The 25,022-nt window shown below is 47.1% G+C and overlaps 1 protein-coding gene across 2 annotated transcripts; it reads left to right on the top strand.

Moving 5' to 3' along the window:
• Nucleotides 1-5,416: 5,416 nt before the first annotated feature.
• Nucleotides 5,417-13,690, top strand: ZNF416 (zinc finger protein 416). Of its 2 annotated transcripts, XM_023184272.1 has the most exons (4): nt 5,417-5,672; nt 6,241-6,282; nt 9,080-9,206; nt 11,557-13,690. In XM_023184272.1, exons 1-4 carry the CDS (start codon nt 5,640-5,642, stop codon nt 13,137-13,139), a joined length of 1,785 nt encoding a protein of 594 aa, XP_023040040.1. In that variant the 5' UTR covers nt 5,417-5,639; the 3' UTR covers nt 13,140-13,690. The 2 variants fall into 2 exon arrangements, with proteins under 2 accessions (XP_023040040.1, XP_023040042.1); XM_023184274.1 differs by lacking the exon at nt 9,080-9,206.
• Nucleotides 13,691-25,022: the final 11,332 nt, after the last annotated feature.

The raw sequence follows: 25,022 nt of genomic DNA, 5'->3' as shown, positions 1-25,022 counted from the left end.
AAAAAAAAAGAGAAAGCTAAAAATCATTGAAGATAGAGTGCAAGAAAGTATGAAACCCTGAGGATGTGCATGGGTTGTTTTGTGTTTTCTTTCTGTGTTTGTCTGTTTGGCACAGCTATTCAAGTACCGCTTGGCAGTGTCATTCATAAAGTCTACTAACTTTTATTGCTGTTCACCCAGTTAATCCCAAGGGACTCCACAGGTGCCAAATGGTATGGGGGAGTGTTAACCTCAAGGACCATGACATCTAGCAAGGGACTGAAGACAGCTGAGGCCAGCTCCACCTACAGGTAGAACATACCAGAGAGCCCAGGTTTAGCTCCATCCTGTCTTTATTTTTTTGATTTCTTATCTTTAGTCTTTAGGGGTACATAGTAGGTGTATATATTTATGGGTTACATGGCATAGTTTGATACAGGCATACAGTCTGTAATAATCACATTGGGGTAAATGGTATCCATCACCTCAAGCATTTATCCTTTTTTTGTGTTATAAGCATTCTAGTTATACTCTTAATTATGTTTAATTCTACAATAGATTATTGTTGACTGTAGTCACCCTCCTGTGCTATCAAATACTACGTCTTATTCCTTCTATCTGACTATATTTTTTCATCCATTAACTATCCCCATATGTTGAGTTCGTTAGACCTCAGGGGCTGGATTCAGGAACAGGAATGTCTCTCCTTCCCTCCTTTCACCTGCCCCAAGGCAGGACTCTAATCTTTGTTCACCTTTCTGATTGTGGTCTTACACCCTCCCCAGAGGGAGACCTATGCAATACAATGGGGGAAGGAATGCTAACATCAAGAAGCTTCCCTAACAATCCAAGAGGACATGGTCCAGGGAGCTTCCTGATAGCTGAACATGTGGAGGCTCCTGGAGGGTGGTGCACCTGGGAGGGCGTGGAAGCTCAGTGCCCTGTTGGGATTCAATCAAGCTGGTAGGAAAAACATTAGAGATCTAGAGATAGACACAAATCTTCCTAGAAGGGCGAGAAGTTTGCATTAGCTTCGGTAATAGATATGGTTGAAGGCAACCTGATCTTGACCTTTAGTTAAACAAATTAAAGTAGTAGTAAAGGAAAGCAGAGTAGTTTACCTAGCTAGCTTGTTTACTCACATGATCTTAAAACTAACCTTTGATGTACCACTGCTGCTTAAGTGCTTTTTACTCGGGAAGCCCACAATGTCAACTACCCTCTAAAGGTGTTGACTCAAGCTTTTGTTAATTAATCTCGCCAAATAAATGCAAGTCTGATTAGCTGATCAGGGCTGAGTCGCAACTGTTTACAGGACTCAGCAGGGAGCCTGCACGCGGCTCAGACCCTCAGCTGGACTGGCAGAGCAGAATATCTGTGTCTCAGTGTATTTTATTCATCCGTTGCCAGTTCAGAGGTCTGCAAGGGACAGACTCCCCGCAGCTGGTGCCCCCTTGAGAGGAGCGCTGCCGCAGCCCCATTCCCCAATACCTCACCCCACACATCTCTTCATCTGTATCCTTCGCAATATCCGTTATAATAAACTGATAAACATAAGGAAGTGTTCCCCTTAGTTCTCTGAGCCACTCCAGCAAATTAATTGAACCCAAAGAGGGGACTGTAAGGGCCCCAACTTGAAGTCGGATGGGTCAAAAGTTCTGGAGGTTCAGACTTACAACTAACTAGTGTCTGAAGTCTTGGGGACTGACCCCCCAACCTGTGGGATCTGACACTATCATCAGGTGGAAAGTGTCAGAATTGAATTGGAGGATACCCAGCTGGTTTCTATTGCTTGGTGTGTACGGACAACCCTGCACATTTGGTCACAGAAGTCATCCTCTCTCTGATGGTTGTGGTGATATGAAAGCAGAGAGAAAATACAATTAGAGAGAGTTTACCCTGAAACACTGTATCTGTAATCATTCCAGATGATTAAACTTTTTGAATATTTTGCAGGGAAACCAGTTTGGATATTTTCCCCCACCCAAATCTCATGTTGAATTGTAATCCCCAATGCTGGAGGTGGGGCCTGGTGGGAGATGTTTGGATCATAGGGGTGATCCTTCATGGCTTGGTGCTCTCTTCGTGATAGTGACTTCTTGTGAGATCTAGTTATTTAAAAGTCTGTGGCATCCACCCCCACTATCTTTTTCTCACCTGCTTTTGCCATGTGAAGTGCTTGCTCCTGTTCCACTTTCCACTATGATTGGAAGCTCCGTGAGGCTTCACTAGAAGCCAAGCAGATGCCAGCAGCATGCTTTCTGTAAAGCTTGCAGAACCATGAGCCAATTAAACCTCTTTTCTTTATAAATTAAAGAGTAGAGACAAGGTTTAGTAGAGACAGGGTTTCACCGTGTTAGCCAGGATGGTCTCGATCACCTGACCTCGTGATCTGCCCGCCTCGGCCTTCCAAAGTGCTGGGATTACAGGCGTGAGCCACCGCGCCTGGCCATGGCTGCAAATTTTCTAATTTTTCTAAGTACAGTCTCAGGTACTTCTTCATAGCAATGCAAGAATGGCTTAACATAGAAAATTGGTACAGAGGAGTGGGGCATTGCTATAAAGATACCTGAAAATGTAGAAGCAACTTTGGAACTGGGTAATGAGCAGAGGTTGAATGAGTTTGGAGGGTTCAAAAGAAGACAAGAAGTTGAGGGAAAGTTTGGAACTTTTTAGACACTGGTTAAATGGTTGTGACCAAAATTCTGATAGTGATATGGACAGGGAAGTTCAGAATGATGATGTCTCAGATGGAAATGAGAAACGTATTGGGAACTGGAGCAAAGGTCAGATGTGTTATGGCTTAGCAAAGAACTTGGCTGCATTGTGCCTATGCCCCAAATATCTATGGAAGTTTGGACTTTAGAGTAATGACCAAGGATAGCTGGTGGAAGAAATTTCTAAGCAGCAAAGCTTTCAAGATGTGGCCTGGCTACTCCTAAAAGCCTGTGCTAGATGCTACAGCAAATAAATTACCAAAAGATATAATTTATATTTAAAAAGGAAGCAGAGAAAAAAATTAGAAAATTTGCAGCCATGGCCAGGCGCGGTGGCTCACGCCTGTAATCCCAGCACTTTGGAAGGCCAAGGTGGGTGGATCACAAGGTCAGGTGATCGAGACTATCCTGGCTAACACGGTGAAACCCTGTCTCTACTAAAAATACAAAAAATTAGCCACGCCTGGTGGTAGGCGCCTGTAGTCCCAGCTACTCGGGAGGCTGAGGCAGGAGAATGGCGTGAACCTGGGAGGCGGAGCTTGCAGTGAGCTGAGATCACGCCACTGCACTCCAGCCTGGGCGACAGAGCAAGATTCCATCTCAAAAAAAAAAAAAGAAAATTTGCAGCCTTGACATGTGGTACAGAAAGAAAAAACTTTTTGGGGGGGAAAGGAAATCAAGCAGGCTGTGGAGCAACCACTTGATAAGGAATATTTTTATAACTAAAAGAGAGACAACTTCTGTACCCATAAGCATACATATTTAAGGCCCACTTAAACTAGAAAAATACATGTTAGGTTTAGTACTGGAGGTTATTGGGCATGGTATGACAATTTCTTTCTTTTTTTCTTTCTTTTTTAAAAAAAGAGACAAGGTCTTGCCTTGTTACCCAGGCTGGAGTGCAGTGGTGTGATCATAGCTCGTTGGCCTCAATGTCACTATGCCCAGTTATTTGTTTTTTTAGATATGGGGGTCTTGCTATATTGCCCAAGCTGGTCTCGAACACCTGGCGTCAAGCAATCCTCCTGCCTCAGCCTTCCAACGTGCTAGAATTACGGGCATGAGCCATCATGCCTGGCGAACATATTTCTTTTCGCTTGTTGAACTCCTCATTGTTCTGGTACCAATTAAAATCAAGTCTTATAGATATTAACGTGATGGCTCCTGCCAATCTCCAAATGGGGTTTACCTTTCTCACTCAGATGGGAGTGGGAATCCTTGGAAACTCCTTCCTTCTTTGTCTTTGTAACTTCACCTTGCTTACTGGACACAAGATTAGACCCATTAGACTTATTCTCAACCAGCTGGCCTTTGCCAATTTGTTTGTGCTTTTCTCTAGAGGGATCCCTCATACAATAGCAGCTTTTGGATTGAACTATTTCCTGGATAAGGCTGGATGCAAACTTCTCTTCTATTTTCACAGAGTGGCCAGAGGGGTTTCCCTCAGCACCACCTGTCTCCTCAGTGGCTTCCAGTCCATAAAACTTTGTCCCTGTTTCTCTAGGTGGTTGGAGCTCAGAATGGGATCCCCAAAGTTCATTGGCTTCTGTTGTTTTCTCTGCTAGATCCTGCAACTGTTGGTAAATATCTTTGTTCCTATGAGTGTGACTAGTCAAATAAACAGCAAAAATGTAAGTGTGAAAATAAATTGTGTGTACTGTTCTTTGCTCAAACCAGCTAGAGGTATAAAGTTTCTAGTTGTATTCATATTCTCTGCAACTGACTTTATGAGTTTGGGCCTCATGATCTGGGTCAGTGGCTCCATGGCCCTTTTCCGGCACAGACACAAGCAGCGAGTCCAACACATTCACAGCAACAGAATCTCCTCCGAGCTTCTCAAGAGGCCAGAGTCACACGCACCATTTTAATCTTTGTGAGCACCTTTTTTTCCTTTTACTCACTCTCCTCTCTTTTGCACGTTTGGATGACTATTTGTTATTCCAGGTCAGTGGCTGGTGGACACCTCTATGATTTTGTCCTCATGTTTCCCAGCGTTCAGTCCCTTTGTGTGTTCATTCGTGGTGACACTCGATTCTCTGCGTTTCGCGTGGCCCGCTAGTCAAGGAAACGCCCTTTTCCCAGCTCGCCCAGGGAGGGGGCCCCTGGAGGAGGTGTACCCTGGGTGAAGCCACCCAGGAACCCTGCCCCAGGAACTTCTCGGCCCAGCCTCCTGCACCGGGGGACCATCAAGGGGCTCAGGGTAGGAGCGGCCAGGGGGCGTGGCCCCCGAGTGGCCTCCCGGACCGGCGACCCTGAGCCTGACCCGTAGGTCGCTTCTGTCGCCTCTGTAACCGCTGAGGTCCCCGAAACGGCCTCAAACGCCTCGGCCCCGCACGTGAGGGGGATGAGGCAAGGACCCTCCCGCGCTGCGGCCGCGGTGTTTACGCGGGCCCGTGGAGTGACGCGTCCGTGTGGATCCGGAGCCTTGGCTTCTTGAACCTGAATCAACGTCTCTAGCCACGTGGGCACTTACCTGGGTATGGGACCGCGGAAATCGGCCAGCGGCCCCTTTAAGGAGCAGCCAAGGCCCTGTCTCGCTCTTGGGGTCGCGCCTTTTCCTAGCGCTCTCCGCGCGGCCGGTAGTTCCCTTGTTCCGGGTGAATCTCGGGGAGAGCACCAGACCCCTGGGCTTCTGAGAACTACATTACCCATAATGCTGAGCGCCAAGCTGCAAAGATGCGGAGCCAATCACCGTTCAGGATCGGGCCTGTCTCCGTTTGTTGCAAACGGTAAGGCGGAACTTCCGGCACCGCTCCGAGATGGTCATTTTGGGGGTTCTCTACCTCGGCGCAGGCCTCCTGAGTTAGCAACGCTGCCCCCGGCACACGGCGGGGGTCGCCCCGCTGCGGTGCAGCCCGTGGGTCGTTGGCGCTGGTGGCAGCCGTGCCTGGGTTTCCGCCCTGGGTCGCCCACCGCTCCCGGCCCCGCTCCTCTCACAATCTGATGGCGGCGGCCGTGCTGAGGGATTCGACTTCGGTGAGTGCTACGTTCCCCCAGCCTCACCTGCTCTCCCCGCCGGAAATCCAACACCCTGCGTGAGGGGCGCCTGCTTTCGTCCCTGCAGCCCGGCCCGAGTCCAGGACTGTGAGGCCGTGGCGGGTGGGGCTCCCATTTATAAGCCTGGTGTCGTGGGCTGTGGAGGGTGTGGCAGGCGGAGGGGCCGGTGTCTGTCAATCGTGTTGGGGCGATTGAGCCAGGAGCGTTCACGCCGGAATGGCAAAGTGAGGCTCTTTCTTTTCAAGACGCTGAGAGCCATGGGTGGTTGTGAACAGATGAGGCACGTGGTCTGAGTTAGACTTTTGAAAATTTTCCTAACGTTAAGAGTTAGAACAGCCTGGAAGGGGGATGACACCGAGGCACAGGGAGGTTGAGTCCTTGTACAAGGTCCCAGAGCAGGTAAGAGTCACACGGAACTGAGGCGCAATGATAATTTAGTCATCACCAAGTCATCCGTCTCCAGGGCTGCGCAGGGAAACAAGGAGGCATGAGCCCATGGAGCTTCCACCATAGTTACCTGCCTCTCACAGCCTTCCTCTTCCCACAGGTCCCCGTGACTGCAGAAGCTAAAGTTATGGGCTTCACACAGGTGAGTGGAGAGTGTTTCGGGACCTCACTGCTGCTGACCCCAGTGTTTGTCTCTGAGATTGTGTTCTGGGACTCTTCTCTTGGCACTCTTTGGGTCTTTGGTTCTAGGAACCCTGAACAAACATCAATCCCAGGGTCATACATTCAGGCTGGAAGCTGGTATAGAATGGTTCCTGTTGCTGGGAACCAGCAAAATAAGGTATGGAACGTTGTCTCAGGCTTATGTACCAGATGAGCAAGTGCTTGAAGGTCAAGCTGAGCTGGTTTAGGGAACTACAACTTTTTTCTTTCTCATGGGAACTGAACACTGGGATGCAGGAATCAGACAAAAAGATGGCTCTCAGTTGTTGGGTGTTTCTTCTGGAGTGTGTGACGAGCAATGACAGTTTGGGGGCAGAGGAGGTATGTGACCTGATCCAGGTCTCATCAGGTTCCCTGTGTGGCCAAGCTGAGAGAACAGGCTGAGTGTGAGGTATGAGATAGGAAGATAGTGAAGAAGGCTGCTGTAGTAGTCCAGATGAGTGTTACTGGTGGCAGGACTTGTATGGTGGCTGTGGAGGTGGTAGTAGGATTCTAGAACAGTTTTTTAAGTAGGGAAGCCTGGATTTTGAGATGTTGAAGGCAAGAGATAGAAAAGTAGGATTCAGGGGTAAAAGCAAGTTGTTTGGGTTTAGCAGCTGGAAATATGGAAGCTCCACTAGTGAGGATTGTAAAATTGGTAGTAGAGGTAGAGTCAGTTATCTCTAGAGATAATTAGAAATTTTGATTTGGAACATCTTTATTTTTAAATTTTTTTTTATTTTATTTATTTTTTTTATTTTATTTTATTTTTTTTTTGAGACGGAGTCTTGCTCTGTCGCCCGCACTGGAGTGCAGTGGCCAGATCTCAGCTCACTGCAAGCTCCGCCTCCCGGGTTTACGCCATTCTCCTGCCTCAGCCTCCGGAGTAGCTGGGACTACAGGCGCCCGCCACTTCGCCCGGCTAGTTTTTTGTATTTTTAGTAGAGACGGGGTTTCACCGTGTTAGCCAGGATGGTCTCGATCTCCTGACCTCGTGATCCGCCCGTCTCGGCCTCCCAAAGTGCTGGGATTACAGGCTTGAGCCACCGCGCCCGGCTAATTTTTTTTTTTTAAATCATCATCTGAACATGGCCCAATGGGACATCTTTAGAGTCTGAGATGGTTCAAAGAACAGTTAGTTTAGACATCAAATGGATAGTATATCCTACAGGACTAGAACTGTGGGGAGGGATTCAGGATGGAGACATTTAAAAGGTGGCCACTACTTGCCTAGGGGTATAGCTTGGGACACAGTTAGGAGGTGGAATCCTGATCACTCTGGTAATGCTGTTACCAGCCCAGGGAAGGGAGGTTGGGGGTCACTACTGGGTCTTCTGCTTGGGGACGTGGTTGATCATGGTGGGAATCACAAAGACAGGTATGAGAGCCAAGTGGCCATGGTAGGGTGTGAGAGCAAGGATGATCTGGCAAGTGGCCAAGGATCCAGGAGAAGAGTGGGCATGAGATCGATGCTTGGAAGTAATCCAGACAAGATGACACTGAGACCAGAACTAGTGCTTTCTCAGCACTCTGGATCTATCTACCAGGGTTTTGTGGTAACCCTTGAGGTGTCAGGAATTTCAGGGAGGTGGATAAGTTGAGGGTCACAGGTGGTCATCTGAAAGAGTTACTGGGCCTGAGGTGTGGGAGTCCTCTGGGGCAGACTTTGAATGAGGGTTAACAGGAGAGAAAGACTGTGAGTTAAGAGAGGACATCAAGTGCAGCACTAGTGGAAGGTGGAAGAGGGCCATGGGTGTCAGAACCCTAAGTATTTCTTTTTTTTTTTTTTTTTTTTTTTTTTTTTGGGGCGGAGTCTCGCTCTGTCGCCCGGACTGGAGTGCAGTGGCCGGATCTCAGCTCACTGCAAGCTCTGCCTCCCGGGTTTACGCCATTCTCCTGCCTCAGCCTCCGGAGTAGCTGGGACTACAGGCGCCCGCCACCTCGCCCGGCTAGGTTTTGTATTTTTAGTAGAGACGGGGTTTCACCATGTTAGCCAGGATGGTCTCGATCTCCTGACCTCGTGATCCGCCCGTCTCGGCCTCCCAAAGTGCTGGGATTACAGGCTTGAGCCACCGCGCCCGGCCCAACCCTAAGTATTTCTGGGTGACTGAGGATGTAGCAAGGGACAGAGTCAGGCAAGGAGGCCTTCAGAGCAGGATGGGGCTCCGAAGGGCTGCCTTTGGCAGTGGGGACATTCGGCCTCTGAGTAGCACCGGACCTCATTTCAGTTTGCCAAGCACTTTCTGGATGTTGCATTCCAAGTATCGTGGGGATGCCAGAGAGGCTGCCTATGGTGTGGGGCAACAGGGTGGAAATCGCTGTGGGAGTGAGATTGTTTGAGAGTGTGTGCTTCAAAGAGTGATGTGCATATGGAGAGGAAGTGTGAACTGAACAACCCATGGCCATGGCATTGAGGATATAAGAATGATGGCTAACCCCATCATTGCTTGTATGTGAGAGGCATACTTCTGGAAACTCCAGGAGAATTGTCTGACAAGACAAAATCCAACCCTATATGCTAGACCCAGAGTTTAAATGGCATTTCCTGGCCCACCTGCCTGTTGGTGCTGTGGGAAGACCGTGAGGAGAGGGCAGGAATCAGTGCCACCAGGGCTTGGTATCGCCTCTGAGGTGGGGCTTAGGGTTGGGGGTAAGCAGGGGAAGGATGCGTGGGGGGCGTGAACTTGGGGTCCTAGGAGAGAATCTGATCATGGAAAGATCTGTCCCCATCATGGCAGGGCTCTGTGACCTTTGAGGACGTGGCCATTTACTTCTCCCAGGAAGAATGGGGGCTCCTTGATGAGGCTCAGAGGCTCCTGTACCGTGATGTGATGCTGGAGAACTTTGCACTTATAACTGCGCTGGGTAAGGCCCTCACAGCCACTCTTGTCTCCTGGTCTTTGTCTATCCTTTTTTTCCCCAGAGGCGGCTCTGTCGGACCATGGGCTCTGCTGACTTCCCCACTGTCTTGGCATATGTGCTGTGGTGTAAGGAATGAAGTCATTGCACTCCTTAATCAGCCCTGACATTTGCTGTCCCAAAACGCACCGGGATGGGTCTGGGTGTTAGGTGTCTTGAGTCAGCCTAATGCATCTCAGTTTACTTCTTCACTTCCTCTTTTGGTGGCTATGTTCATATTCATGGTACTTTGTGTGTCAGGTTCTGCCTCCTAGATGACATTTCCTTTGACTACCTGTGTTAGGAATTTGCAGAATTTTCCTCATCAGTATTTACATGGACCATGAGCTGTTGTTGCCAGAACCTCCTTCAGGATCTGTGTGATATTAATTTTCTTTCTTGTGTTCTCAAGGAAGCTGACTTGCTCTGGGCCACTGCAGGATACTCACCTGTCCCAGCTGTCCCTTAGGACTTGCTTCATTCAAGTCCCAAGTGGTGGCACATCTAGAGGTGCCGGGAAAGCCCTGGTTGTTGGAAAGGGTGAAGATGGGAATATGGCTTCAGAGGAAGCCTGGCCTCAGTCAGTGGCACCTGGGTGTTTTCTAATCTTACCAGGAGTTTGCCCTGTGTCATCCAGAGTTTGGTGCTAATGCCACACCTCATTTCTACGTTTTCTTCCTCTTCCTTGACACTTTGCTGGCTTATTACTTCATCTGGGACATCTGGCCTCGTGCTGCCCCATCTTTCTGCCCTCCATGTGTCACCAGTTTCTCTGCACTGCCTCCCAGCATGTTTTCCAACACTGACGCACTCCCAATATGTTGTGAGTTGTGCACATGCCATTAAATATTTCTTGAACACAAGATCGCAATTGGAATATCTCACTCACTTCCAATTACGTTATCTTGGGCCTGAATAATGCCAACCTTCAGCACAGCATACACATGCCACCAGCTGACAAGATCTTGCCACAGGATTTGGCAAAGGAGTAGATTGGAGACCCTATCTGTCCTTATGTGCTGCACCCCTTCCTTATATCCTGTGTTTGGTGAGGCCTCCCCATTTTGTGATCTTTAGAGGCCCACTACTGCCAGGCAGCCCCTTTCTTATCCTGCTTTCAGCTCCTCAATGTTGCTTCAAAGCAATACTGTGAATTCATTCCTTGATGTCTGTGAGAAAGTGCTTCCCCTTTCCTGTTATGTACCCACAGGGTTTTAATTAATGGAGGTGGCAGAGTGCCAACACAGAGAGGTTAATGTTAATGACATCGGAATTTATCACCTGCAGTAGTAAGAGCATGTGAGCACTGTGCCATGCAGGGCCACAAGAGAGAAGGGAAAATACTAAGCCACAGCCTTTACTGGGGTTTCTGCAGATAACACAAGACATGATAAACAGTTTGGGATTGGGTAATTTGAGTAGTTTGCTTTGGGGCAAAAGGGCTCACTAGGCTTCGTTGTCTGCTGCCTGACCTTGGGATGATTAGAGCAGAGGAATATTAGCTTCTGAAACATCCAAGTCACATAGAAAATGTGATTGAAGGCCGGGCGCGGTGGTTCAAGCCTGTAATCCCAGCACTTTGGGATGCCGAGACAGGTGGATCACGAGGTCAGCAGATCGAGACCATCCTGGCTAACATGGTGAAACCCCGTCTCTACTAAAAAAAAAAATACAAAAAACTAGCCGGGCGAGGTGGCGGGCGCCTGTAGTCCCAGCTACTCGAGAGGCTGAGGCAGGAGAATGGCGTAAACCCGGGAGGCGGAGCTTGCAGTGAGCTGAGATCCGGCCACTGCACTCCAGCCTGGGTGGCAGAGTGAGACTCCGTCTCAAAAAAAAAAAAGAAAATGTGATTGAGAGTATGGGCTCTGAATTGATTTTGTATTTGTTATGCTCCTTGCTGAGCCCTTTGCTATCTCTTAAGAGTTGGCTCACTCTGGAAGCACCATTCTCTCCCCAGCCAGCAAAGTTTTTTATTTTGTTTTCTTTTGCGTTTGAGACAGTTTCACCTTGTCTCCCAAGCTGGAGTGCAGTGGTGCGATCTGGGGCTCACTGCAAACTCCGCCTCGCGGGTTCAAGCAATTCTCCTACCTCATCCTCTTGAGTAGCACCCGCCATCACACCTGGCTAATTTTTTGTATTTTTAGTAGAGACAGGGTTTCGCCATATTGCCCAGGCTTGTCTCAAACTCCTGAGCTCAGACCAGCAAAGTTTTTAAGATACCAGAACATTAATTATTCAGAAAATAGTTTTTTTTTAAATGGTTAATACACTCCCATCATAGTCAACATTCATTTCATCCGTGTTTCTCTGCTTTCAGTTTGTTGCCATGGGATGGAGGAGGAAGAGACACCTCAGCAAAGTGTTTCTGTAGAAAGAGTACCTCAGGTCAGGACTCCAGAGGCCAGTCCATCCACCCAGAAGACTCAATCCTGTGACATGTGTATCCCGTTCCTGACCGACATTTTACACCTGACCGATTTGCCCGGGCAGAAACCATACTTGACTGAGGCATGTGCAGTCTTTCACCAGGAACAGAAGCATCATAGTGCAGAGAAACCCTTGGAAAGTGACACGGACAAGGCCTCATTTGTGCGGTGCTGCCTATTCCCTGAGTCAGGAATGCCTTTCACCAGCATTGAGGTTGGGAAGGACTTCCTAGCCCCATTGGGCGTTCTTCAGCCTCAGGCTATTGCGATCTATGAACAACCAAACGAAATCAGCAAATGTGAGGAGGCCTTTCATGTTGGAATAAGTCATTACAAGTGGAGTGAACGCAGGAAAGAGTCCAGCCACAAACAAACGTTTTTTCACCCTAGAGTCTGCGCTGGAAAAAGGTTTTATGAATCTAGCAAATGTGGGAAAGCCTGCCGCTGTGAGTACTCCCTCGTTCAGCTCCAAAGAGTCCACCCTGGAGAAAGGCCTTACGAGTGCAGTGAATGTGGGAAGACTTTTAGCCAAACCTCTCATCTGAATGATCATCGGAGAATCCACACAGGAGAAAGGCCTTATGTGTGTGACCAGTGTGGGAAATCATTTAGCCAAAGAGCCACCCTCATTAAACATCACAGAGTTCACACTGGAGAAAGGCCTTATGAGTGCGGTAAATGTGGGAAATCTTTCAGCCAAAGTTCCAACCTTATTGAACATTGCAGAATTCACACTGGAGAAAGGCCTTACGAGTGTGATGAATGTGGAAAAGCCTTTGGGTCCAAATCCACTCTTGTTCGGCACCAGAGAACTCACACAGGAGAAAAGCCCTATGAGTGTGGTGAATGTGGGAAATTATTCAGACAAAGCTTCAGCCTTGTTGTACACCAGAGAATTCACACTACAGCAAGGCCTTATGAGTGTGGCCAGTGTGGGAAATCGTTTAGCCTAAAGTGTGGCCTCATTCAGCACCAGTTAATTCACAGTGGCGCTAGGCCCTTTGAGTGTGACGAGTGTGGAAAATCCTTTAGCCAAAGAACCACCCTCAATAAACACCACAAAGTTCACACTGCAGAAAGGCCTTATGTATGTGGGGAATGTGGGAAAGCTTTTATGTTCAAATCCAAACTTGTTCGGCACCAGAGAACTCACACTGGAGAAAGGCCTTTTGAGTGCAGTGAATGTGGGAAATTTTTTAGACAAAGCTATACCCTTGTTGAACACCAGAAAATTCACACTGGATTACGGCCTTACGACTGTGGACAGTGCGGGAAATCCTTTATCCAAAAGTCTAGCCTCATTCAACACCAGGTGGTTCACACGGGAGAAAGGCCGTATGAATGTGGCAAATGTGGGAAGTCCTTTACACAACACTCTGGCCTCATTCTCCACCGAAAATCTCACACTGTGGAACGGCCTCGTGACAGCAGCAAATGCGGAAAACCCTACAGCCCAAGAGCTAATGTTGTTTAACTCCTGAAACTCCACACCTGAGAAAAGGCTTAGACCTGCAGGGAGTGTGCCATCTCTTTCTTCAGTGTTACGGCTATAGAGAGTCTTTGTGAAGGAGCTATCTGTCTAAAGTTAAACCTCATACTGGTAGACCTCCAGATGGGTGAGACTCCCATGAGTTCCAGGCACCTGTGTCTTGCAGGAGCTCCTTTGCACGTTCTAAACTGCTGGAGGCCTTTGCGGGAGTTAAATCATTCGTTACCCTTGCGTACTAAGGCGAGGGAGATACGCCTGTGTGCTCCCGTTCCTTGGAGGAAATTCCTTGAGCAGTCTGAGCCTTTAAGGGGAATTCCTTCCCTTTTCTGACTGATGACAGCATACATCTGACCAGTTTTGGCCAGAAGGACCCAGCCTGGGTTCTGCTGGAAGCTGATGTGGAAGGCTTCCCTTCATGGAAATTCTTGTTCTCACACGACACTTGGTAGTTTTTCCAGCCTCCAAGTTACCACCTAGTAACTGGCTGCCTCACATTGCTCTGGTTTGCATGGTAATAAAGGCCTTATTTTTAAATCGGTGTAGTCTTAGGGTTTGGTTTACTGTGCAAGGTGGTTGGAAAACACACTTGGGCTCTTACATAAAGGAATGGACAGCTTTTGTGGGGCCCCAATGTCGTTGGCCTGTGCAGGAAAAATAAAACGACAGAGAGTAGTTCTCATTCTGGTTTTAGTCCAGTTTGCCTTGCTGCCCAAGGCCTCCTAGGAAACAATGCAATAATTTTATTGTCCTAATTTCTGGCCTGTTTCCCTACACTTTCTCTGGACTAGAGGTCATTCTGAGGACAAGTTGGCTGTTATGACAGGCTCCTGTGCTTTGGAGAATAAGATGGATTTGTGGCATTGTTCTCACAGGCTGTAATGCCCAGCACTGTTGACACAAAACTTTTTCCCAGCTTCTGCAAAGGAACCACGTGCCCCGATGCCCATGATTCCATAGATGGCGGGACTCAAGCTGATGGGAGCTAAGCATTGGACGTAATTGGTACAGAAATTTTGGGTATGATTAATAGGAAGTGGAGGAGCTCGTAGCAAGACAAGTGTGCCTGTGGTAAAAGTGCATCTACACATCTAGTAACTGGCTGTGTCTTTATTTTTGCAACACAGTCTTGTACAAGGTGTGACAGTGTAGGCATAGCCTGGCTTAGCGGGAACAACTCCTTCTGCAGTGTGATTGTCAGAGCGTGGAGCCAGGCAGGCAACCTGGAGGCTTCCATGGGATGGTTCAATGTGAGTGCAGGAGGACACATGGGAGGTAGAGAATCAGAAGCCTGGGTAGCAGAAACCTTAACTTGGAAATGACATCCCCCATCATAGGCTTTACCCTCTGCCACAATTACCCCATTTTCAGAGGCAGAGTCCTTTGCCCTTGTGCCCTACTTGGAGCTCAACCCTCAGATGTCCTGGCTCTCTGCAACTTTCCCAGTGTTACAGTCTGAGGTCAACTTTCTGTCTCTGACTTGCCAGGCACTGGTGCCTTTCCAGGTCGTGGCTGTGACCTTCACCTGGTAGAAATGTGGATATTTGGGCCTGGCCCAGAGGATGTTGCACCAAGATAGGAGGCTGGAGAACTGTGGGCTCTTTGGTCTTGCTGGGTGAAGATTTATTTGTGTCCCATTTGGGTGACCCTAGTCCTCTGATACCGTCCTGTTGCACATACCTGCCTGGTGAGAAAGGCATCTCAAGCCCTTCTGCCTCTATCCACAGGTCCTGCTGTATTCTCTGTTTTGGTCTCACATTCTTTTGCCTGGTCTCCCTGTGTCTGCACTGGGGATCACTGGGGTAGAAACGGCCCTTTAAACACAAATCCTCACCCTAGTGCCCAGCACACTCTGCCCTTTGAGGTCCTTATTCCAGAATTCAAGCGAGAAAACTTGACTGATCCAGCCTGGTCGGGTCAGGTATCCCCAGAGATCGGTGAACAGGACTGTGGTGGTGGACTGTTCTCAAAGAAGGGGCTGAGTTAGGCAGATCGCCAAGGTAGCATGTCCATCATTATCCCCCAGGTATCTTATATAATACTGCCTTTTTTTCTTTTTTTTTTGGAGTCTCACTCTGTCGCCCCAGGCTGGAGTGCAGTGGCATGATCTTGGCTCACCACAGCCTCCACCTCCCAGGTTCAAACGATTCTCCTGCCTCAGTCTCCTGAGTAGCTGGGATTATAGGCGTGCACCACCACACCCAGCTAATTGTTGTATTTTTAGTAGATACGAGGTTTCGCCATGTTGACCAGGCTTGTCTTGAACTCCTGACCTCAGGTGATCCACCTGCCTCGGCCTCCCAAAGTGCTGGGATTACAGGTGTGAGCCACGACGCCCAGTTGCTTGTTTTTTTAAAGAGCTCCTTGTGTCAACATTAATTGTCATCACTTCCTGAGGCCTGTTACACTCTTCCAGTGGTAAGGGAGACAGTTTTAGAGAGTATGGAGGTATGACATCAGGTGGCATTGTTGTAAGGCAGTTGAGCCCCCAAATTGGGGCTTAGTCCAAGAAGATTCTTAGCTTCACTCAGGAAAGAATTCAAGAGCAAGCTAGTAGTAGATGAAAACAGCTTTGTTGAGGCAGCAGGGTTTCAGCTCTGTGGCTGCTGCTACAGAGCAGGGCAACCCCGTAGGCATTGTGTCCAGAATATCAGTTCAGGGGGCAGCTCTGCAGTCATATTTTTACTTTGTAGTTACTTTTAACTACATGCAAAGTAAAGGGTGGGTTATTCAGAAATTTCTAGAAAAGGGATGGTAATTTCCAGCTGTTGCCAAGGTAATGGTAAACTGCCATGGCACTAGTGGGTGTGTATTATGTAGAGATGCTCTCAGTGCCTGTTCCTTGTTTCAGCCAGTCTTCAGTCTCGTATGGAGTCCTGCCTCCTATCTCACTCCCCCATCAGAGATTAGATACTCCTCTTTAATCTTTTTTTTTTTTTTGAGACAGAGTCTCGCTCTGTCACCCAGGCTGGAGTGCAGTGGCCGGATCTCAGCTCACTGCAAGCTCCGCCTCCCGGGTTCCCGCCATTCTCCTGCTTCAGCCTCCCGAGTAGTAGCTGGGACTACAGGCGCCCGCCACCTCGCCCGGATAGGTTTTTGTATTTTTAGTAGAGACAGGGTTTCACCATGTTAGCCAGGATGGTCTCCATCTCCTGACCTCGTGATCCGCCCGTCTCGGCCTCCCAAAGTGCTGGGATTACAGGCTTGAGCCACCGCGCCCGGCCTTCTCCTCTTTGATCTTAAGGGGGCTGAGGAAGGGCAGAGGTCCATCTTCTGTGACTGCTTGCTGCTGGTTTTACGGGCATAGGCCCTGCCTGGCACTAAAGGAGTAAAGATCCCTGGATGCCATATCTAAGGTGCCCAAAGGCAGGACACTTTCATTCTCTGGGACAGTCGACAAAGATGGGTTGGAAAACTTGTGCCAGCATTGTCTTTACCTGGAACTAGAACAGGATACACCAACCCCTCTGCTGTGGATACTGGTCCATGGCCTGTTAGGAACTGGGCTGCACAGTAGGAGGTGAGTGGTCAGTGAGTGAGCATTACTGCCTGAGTTACCTCTCGTCAGATCAGTGGCAGCATTAGATTCTCATAGGGGTGCTAACCCTGACATAAACTGTGCATGTGAGGGACTGGAGTTGCACACTCCTTATGAGAATCTAGTGCCTGATGATCTGAGGTGGAAGAGTTTCATCCTGAGACCACCCCCCAGCCCCAGCCCCACATACCCCATCTGTGGAAAAATTGCCTTCCATGAAACTGGTCCCTGATGCCAAAAAGGTTGGAGACTGTTGATCTAGAAGACACAAACTTTACTAAGAGGTTAAACAAGCAAGGGTCAAAGAAAATATGTAACAGGGTCACTTGCTCATAGGTCTTTTGAACGTTAACCTATCCAGAGTTGCTAATATATGTGCAGCAGGTTTTATTAATAACTGCACAGACTTTACCTTATTCTGCTAGTAGATAATACAATGCCAGTCTGTTATCGAGAACTGCATTTGCCAAAGAGTCTAGAGATTCTTGAATTTCTGGTAGTGCCTGACCTGTGTTGGTGGCTAAAGATTCTAGAGTTTGGCCGGGCGCGGTGGCTCAAGCCTGTAATCCCAGCACTTTGGGAGGCCGAGACGGGCGGATCACGAGGTCAGGAGATCGAGACCATCCTGGCTAACAGGGTGAAACCCCGTCTCTACTAAAAAATCCACAAAAACTAGCCGGGTGAGGTGGCGGGCGCCTGTAGTCCCAGCTACTCCGGAGGCTGAGGCAGGAGAATGGCGTAAACCTGGGAGACGGAGCTTGCAGTGAGCTGTGATCCGGCCACTGCACTCCAGCCTGGGTGACAGAGCGACACTCCGTCTCAAAAAAAAAAAAAAAAAAAAAAAAAGATTCTAGAGTTTGAGTCAAGTTCTTCAGGGTTGATTTGTGGTAGCCTAAGGTGCTGCTAGTCCTATGGCTGCCCTGATTCTCACCAGAACCAATCCTATTGCTTGTTGACTTCTGGTGTTCCTGGGCCTTATTGGGTTATGGACTGTGACTCTTGGAGGGGCAAGGGTGGCCAACATAGATTTATCTTTGTTCCAAGTTTTAGATATATAAGGGAAAGCTACTCCTGAAAGAACGGATGGCTCCCTGGGGAGCCAGGAGTAGTTACAGCATGTGACTTCTCATTCCTGGCCACAAACAAAAATGAGTCCAGTTGGAGCATAAGTAGAGGTCCTACAGGGCGTGATGTCTATCCTTTGTTACCAAGTTTGGTCTATAGAGAGATTCTTCCCCTGTTCAAATGGGGGTAGTCAAACAAACCTTGTTTTCCGGAAGCAAATAGTACTCCCACCCTCCTAGATTAGGCAGTCGTTTTTTTCCCTGTATGCTCTGGTCTGAGAGAAGACACCATATATGGTCTCCTTGCCATTTACCTTGCTTTTGCCTTGGAAACTTGGTAACTATAGTTAGATCAGAGCATCACAGGGAAACGTCTGCTTTTGTGTCATTAACACAGTAGTGGGTGCAAAAGAATCATTGATGCACTGGAGATATACTCAACTTTTCAAGTCCAGGTATAATGGCAAGTGTGGAAGGGGACGTTCAGGTGGAATCCATTAAGTGGAGGAGCATTCCATTGAAGAAGTAGGGGTTTAGGTACTTTGGGATTGCTATGGTTAGTTAGAAGTACTGGGTAGATGGCTGTGAGATCTTCCAGATAGGCCAGAAGATGGAACTCTAGATCCTGGGGATGTTGATGACAAGTCCAGCAACCATGAAGATGATTCCCTGACGCTATAATTTTTGAAATGTTTACTATAGAGGTTTGATCTAATTAGAACAATGTGAGGATTTCTGTCTAAACTTTCACCTAGTGAGAGCTTTATGTCCTAATGATAGACATTCATGGCACTGTATAGAGGGATATTTCACCCTGAGTGAATGCTCTTCTCCCTCTCCATTTGGGTTTTGTTTTTCCTCCATGTAAAAACTCAGGACTGCTCAATGAATCTAGACAGTTCCATTATGAGACAAGTTAATTTTCTTCTTCTGGAAGGCATACAATGGGGACAGCCTATTAATCCCCAAACCTCTCTTTCTAACTTCTTCCTGGAAAGAATTTGGAGTCAGGGTTCTTATTTAACATTTCAGATCTTACAGCATCACCAAATGAAATAGGACTTTTTCTCCATAAGGAGCCCTGTCTGCCCTCTGTGCAAAACCTTTAGTTCCCTGATTCCTCTCCCTCCTACGTGCCTCTGTTAGGGACTAAGCTCCACGGCCCATCTGTTAACAGCAAAGCGGTACCTTTAACAGTGGGGAGAACAGCCATTCAATCCTTATGTTCTTTTGAATCACCTGTTTTGCATTGAACTACATTGGTATTTAAATAAAAAGGAGATTTCCTATTTGGAAGTCAGTCGGTCCCATTCTCTGGGATTTCAATGTTTTACTAGGGCCATAGCAAGGGAAACCACAGATAGTATTAAAACACTCCCTCCATTAAAGGGTCTTGGCCGGGCGCGGTGGCTCAAGCCTGTAATCCCAGCACTTTGGGAGGCTGAGATGGGTGGATCACGAGGTCAGGAGATCGAGACCATCCTGGCTAACACGGTGAAACCGCGTCTCTACTAAAAATACAAAAACTAGCTGGGCGAGGTGGCGGGCGCCTGTAGTCCCAGCTACTCGGGAGGCTGAGGCAGGAGAATGGCGGGAACCCGGGAGGTGGAGCTTGCAGTGAGCTGAGATCCGGCCACTGCACTCCAGTCCGGGTGACAGAGCGAGACTCCGTCTCAAAAAAAAAAAAAAAAAAAAAAAAAAGAGGAAAAAGGCCAAGGGACACCTTTTCTCATAATCTTTTTAAAACAGGTAACAAACCATCTTCAGTCTGCACTCCTCTTGAGTGCATCCTAAGACACTGAGACTCTTTTTAACCCTGAGACTGAAGTAAAACGGCTTATATTCTTCTGTAAAAGGACAGAGTCATCTTACCAGCTCCAGGATGGATAGGCCTGGACTGCTGAGGGAGGTGTTAATTTCAATAATATCCAACAACTAGATCTTTTCTGTACATGGGAGGGCAAAAACTCTGAGGTCCGCTATCTGCAAGCCTTCTTTGCCCTGTGAAACAGCCCACCTCTTTGTAAGCAGGACAAAATGGACTCTGCCCTCTTAACAGTCATATCAGACAAGCCCACAGTGGACAACACCCCAACGTCAGAAAACGCCCCGGGGGAACCTTCAAATGCAACTTCTGGATGCTCTACCTCCCCAGCCTTATCTGGGGCCTCCAATAGCCAAGTCATCAGCTCCTCCAGCTGTGCCACACAAGAAACCCCAACTTCACTGTTGACTGTCATTGGGAAATGCCCAATGGACGTGGTGCTACTAGAATTCAATTTCCCATATCATTGCAGGACCTTAGACAAATAAAGGGGGTCTTAGGCAAGTTTTCTGATGACCCTGATAGATACATAGAGGCTTTCTAAAATCTAACCCAAATGTTTGATCTTGCATGGGGGGATGTTATGTTACTCCTAAGCCAAACTCTAACTGCTGCTGAGAAACAGGCAGCCCTAAGGCAGCAGAGAGATTCAGAGACCAACAGCATGTGTCCTATAGCCAGTCAAAAAAGAAACCCAGTCAAAAAGGGAAAGAGGGTAAAAAGAGACTGGATTCCCATTCCCAATAGGAAGAGAAGCAGTTCCCCTTGAAAACCCTAAGTGGAGACTAGACATCCTATAGATGAGTGGAAAACACTTTCTGATGTGCATTTTAAAAGGTTAGCAAAAAAAAAAAAAAAAAAAAAACTTCTTAATTACTCTAAACAATCCATGTTAAATCAAAACCAGATGAAAATCCCTCAGCCATTATGGAAAGGCTGAGAGGCCTTCGTGAAACACACCTCCTTGTCTCCCAATTCAATAAAGAGCACGTTTATTACTCAGGCACCCCCTGATATCAGAAGGAAGTTGCTGAAACAGGCCCTGTCCAAATGTTTTTCTAATTTTTCTCACCCTCACATTTAACCTTTGAAGCATGCAAATGACACCCTCCTCTGTGCCCCAACCAAGGAAGTAACAGGACGGCACTGAGGCTCTCCTCAATTTCTTAGCAGAAATGGAATATAGGACCTCAAAATCTATAGCTCAGCTCTGTCAGACTTCAGTAAAGTACCTCGGTCTAGTCTTACCAGAAGGGACGAGAGCACCAGGTAAGGAAAGGATTAAGCCAATGTCCTTTAACAGTTAAGGGGATTCTTAGGCATTACTGAATTTTGAGACTGTGGATACCTGGATATGGTGAAATACCTCGCTCTTTGTGCCACCTCATAAAAGAAACTCAAGCAGCTAACACTCACTCCCTAACTTGGAAACTTAAAACTCAAAAGCCTTTAACCAGCTAAAACATGTTGGGAGCAAGCCCCCCAAAATCCGGCCATAAACTGGCCGCAAAACTGGCAGCACTGTGACATATTCATAATGGCCCTAACACCCAAGCTTGAAGGTTGTGGGTTTACAGGAATGAGGGCAAGGAACACCTGGCCCACCCAGGGCGGAAAACCGCTTAAAGGCATTCTTACACCACGAACAATAGCATGAGCAATTTATGCCTTAAGGGCATGTTCCTACTGCAGTTAACTAGCCCAACCTATTCCTTTAATTCGACCCATCCCTTCGTTTCCCATAAGGGATACTTTTAGTTAATTTAATATCTATAGAAACAATGCTAATGACTGGTTTGCTGTTAATAAATATGTGCGTCAATCTCTCAGCTCTGAAGGCTGTGAGACCCCTGATTTCCCGCTTCACACCTATATTTCTGTGTGTGTGTGTCTTTAATTCCTCTAGCGCTGCTGGGTTAGGGTCTCCCTGACTGAGCTGGTCTCAGCAAAAACTAGCATTACTTAAAACACCAGCCCTCAGGCTTCTCATAAGGAAGGCATTTAATCTTTATGTATCAGAAAAAAAGGAAATGGCCCAGGGAATTTTAACTAAGGCTCAACGTCCTGCTCAAAAGCCAGTGGGTTACCTAAGCAAGGAACTTGACTTGGTGGTTAAAGGATGGCCAGCCTGCCTCCAAGAAGTTGCAGTGGTGGCTTTGCTTGTGCCAGAGGCCACCAAGTTAATCATGGGAAATAACTGGTTTTTTGTTTGTTTGTTTGTGTTATTTGTTTTTTGTTTTGAGATGGAGTCTTGCTCTGTCACCAGGCTGGAGTGCAGTGGTATGATCTCGGCTCACTGCAACCTGTGCCTCCTGGATTCAAGCGATTCTTCTGCCTCAGCCTCCTGAGTAGCTGGGACTACAGGCATGCACCACCACGCCCAGCTAATTTTCGTATTTTTAGTAGAGACAGGGTTTCACCATGTTGGCCAGAATAGTCTTGATCTCTTGACCTTGTGATCCACCTGCCTCAGCCTCCCAAAGTACTGAGATTATAGGCGTGAGCCACCAAGCCCAGCCAGAAAATAACTGTTTAGACCCCACATAATATAGCAGGACTGCTATCCTCTAAGGTAAGTCTCTGGCTAACAGACAATCGCCTCCTCAAATATCAGGCTTTGCTGTTAAAGGGATTTATAGTCCAGTAAAAACCTGTCCTTGCCTGAACCCAGCCACATTCTCCAAAAGTAAACTGGAGAAGCTGAACATGATTGTCAACAGAGAGTGATGCACACCAGTAAAAAAAAATGATAAGGATCACTGTTTATATTATCTGTAAAGTTTTAATTAATGAAGAAGAATTTTCTGAAAGAGCTTAATTAAAAGTGGATACCCAAGTTATAGATGTACTTGAAACGCCTTTATGTTTTTCTCTTCTTAGATCTTGTTTTTTCTGGAAAAGGTTTGTATCTCAGTCAACTGTATTACTTTTCTCCACTCTGTCTTGCCAATCTTCATGCATGCATGAAAGGCTCACAGATGACTTCTGGTGGCCTTGGACTACTTGAGAAAACAGACAAGGTGCCACAGATTCAGTTTGGGGGAAATCTCTGTTTTCCTCATGGAACCCCAAGAATTAGAGATGGATAAATCCCTCTCAAAATCTGTTTTTGCCTTCAAGCTATGCCTGTTTATTAGGCCCCAGAGACGACATGCTTTCATAGCCTTATTCTTAAAGGGCTCCACCCTGAGCTTTTGGATCTTCTTCTGTCTGTCTGTGTAGTCATATATGTGTTGTGTGATGTCTATAAAAAAGAGCTCTAATTGATTGGTTTATAAGCACTTAGATCAATTTTTTGTTGTTGTTGAGACAAGGTCTTACTCTGTCACCAGACTAGAGTCCAGTAGTGCAATCTTGGCTCACTGCAACCTCCACCTCCCAAGTTTAAGTGATTGCCCTGCCTCAGCCTCCCAAATAGCTGGGATTATAGGCACACATCATCGTGCCTGGCTAATTTTTTGTATTTTCAGTAGAGACGGGAGTTCACCATGTTGGCCAAGATGGTCTCAATCTCCTGACCTCATGATCCACCCGCCTCAGCCTCCCAAAGTGTTGGGATTACAGGTGTGAGCCACCGCACCTGGCTGATCAAATATTTTTTGAAAGAATAGTAAAAACTGTAACTCCTCTTAGTTCATGTGACTTTAATCTTTAAAAATAAAAGTCTTAGGGATTATTGGTAAAACACAAATGTATTCAGGATGTAAATATGTGGTCTAAATTATGCAGGTCAGATACTAGGTTTGCTAAATGTTTTAAGGTTGTACTGCTCCTTTGGCCTTTAAGAACTGTTCAAGTTGCCTGCTTCACAATGGGTAAAGTCTGGGAACATATGGAAGTAACCACGCACCTAACTTATTCTGGAAGGAGTTAAATTTTATCTGCACCTAGCACATAATTAAAACAACTTACCAGGTTTTACATTAAAGTTAAAAATTGCTAAGAGGTAGGGCCAGGTGTGGTGGCTCATGCCTGTAATCCCAGCACTTTGGGAAGCTGAGGCGGATGGATCACGGGGTCAGGAGATTGATACTATCCTGGCTAATGTAGGGAAACCCCATCTTTACTGAAAATACAAAAAATTAGCCTGGTGTGGTGGCACATGCCTGTAGTCCCAGCTACAGGTATTCTTTTTTTTTTTTTTTTTTTTTTTTGAGACGGAGTCTTGCTCTGTCGCCCAGGCTGGAGTGCAGTGGCCGGATCTCAGCTCACTGAAAGCTCCGCCTCCCGGGTTTACGCCATTCTCCCGCCTCAGCCTCCCGAGTAGCTGGGACTACAGGCGCCCGCCACCACGCCCGGCTAGTTTTTTTTTGTATTTTTTAGTAGAGACGGGGTTTCACCGTGTTAGCCAGGATGGTCTCGAACTCCTGACCTCATGATCCGCCCGTCTCGGCCTCCCAAAGTGCTGGGATTACAGGCTTGAGCCACCGCGCCCGGCCTACAGGTATTCTTAAATGCAGGTTTCTGATAACTGAAAAACATACAGGATTCATGAAAAGCTAAAATGTTTATAAATATCAAGCAGAACAACAATTAACAGAATAGGCTGAACTAATAGAAAAACTGAAATAATTTTTTTGACTTTCTCTTGGAACATTGCTGATCCTTGTTTTGTTTTTCAGAGTCAAGGAAACTTCTTTCGAGCTAGCTACAGCCTTTAACAATTGAGTAAGGTTTACTTCTGTGAACAAAATTTGGAACATGTTTGTTTCTCTCTGCCTTATTGGTTCTTTAAGGACCACTGCAACATGGTCTTGGGAATTATACTTCAAGAAGCCTATAAGGTTAAAGGATGTTTATACTCACAGTGATATAGGAATAGCACTCGGTGGTTGCAGGATAATGGAAAAATTCAAACAACAAATAAAAACAAGAACTAGGCAAATAAACCACAGGATAACAGAAAACCCAAAATAAGAGAGAGAATGGCCAAAATCCCAGTCGGGATAACACGTCTGGGCAAAATCAAATAAGAGAGAAAGGGGGCAGTAACCAGGCGCATCCCTTAATTTCCCTCCTTTTCTAGAATACCTAATAATTATTCCACTCTCTAATTAAAGAAACACCCACAAAATAGGAATGCTGTGTGGTCACAGGAGAAGGGGAAAAACATCAAGCTATTAAAATTAGCTACCCCAACAAGGGGACTGGGCTGATGAGACCTTAACAAACAGGACGGGGCCTAGGCTGCCCCATCACTCTAGGTTTGACCGATTTCCTACCCAGACCTAATTATACACTCATCGCTACATTAAATCACACATCCACCAGTTGCCAGGCCAAGCCAAGCACGCCCACATTTAGCATAAAAATGGTTGGCACCCCACTTCTAAGAAATTTCCACCTTTTCCTAGAAAAACCTCATGATTATTCCACCCCCTAATTAGAAGAGCCCATAAAATTAGAAACCCAAACTCCATTGTGCATGACCCGCTCTCCCTCGT

The sequence above is a fragment of the Piliocolobus tephrosceles genome, chromosome 21 (assembly GCF_002776525.5).
Source record: "Piliocolobus tephrosceles isolate RC106 chromosome 21, ASM277652v3, whole genome shotgun sequence".
In the NCBI taxonomy this organism is placed as follows: domain Eukaryota; kingdom Metazoa; phylum Chordata; class Mammalia; order Primates; family Cercopithecidae; genus Piliocolobus; species Piliocolobus tephrosceles.
This window is presented reverse-complemented; position numbering and strand designations above follow the sequence as displayed.

Coding starts and splice junctions, on each gene's coding strand:
- ZNF416 (XM_023184272.1), top strand. CDS start 5,640: ATGGCGGCGGCCGTGCTGAGGGATTCGACTTCG. Junction 5,673..6,240: donor TGCTGAGGGATTCGACTTCG/GTGAGTGCTACG, acceptor CTCTTCCCACAG/GTCCCCGTGACTGCAGAAGC. Junction 6,283..9,079: donor AAGTTATGGGCTTCACACAG/GTGAGTGGAGAG, acceptor CCATCATGGCAG/GGCTCTGTGACCTTTGAGGA.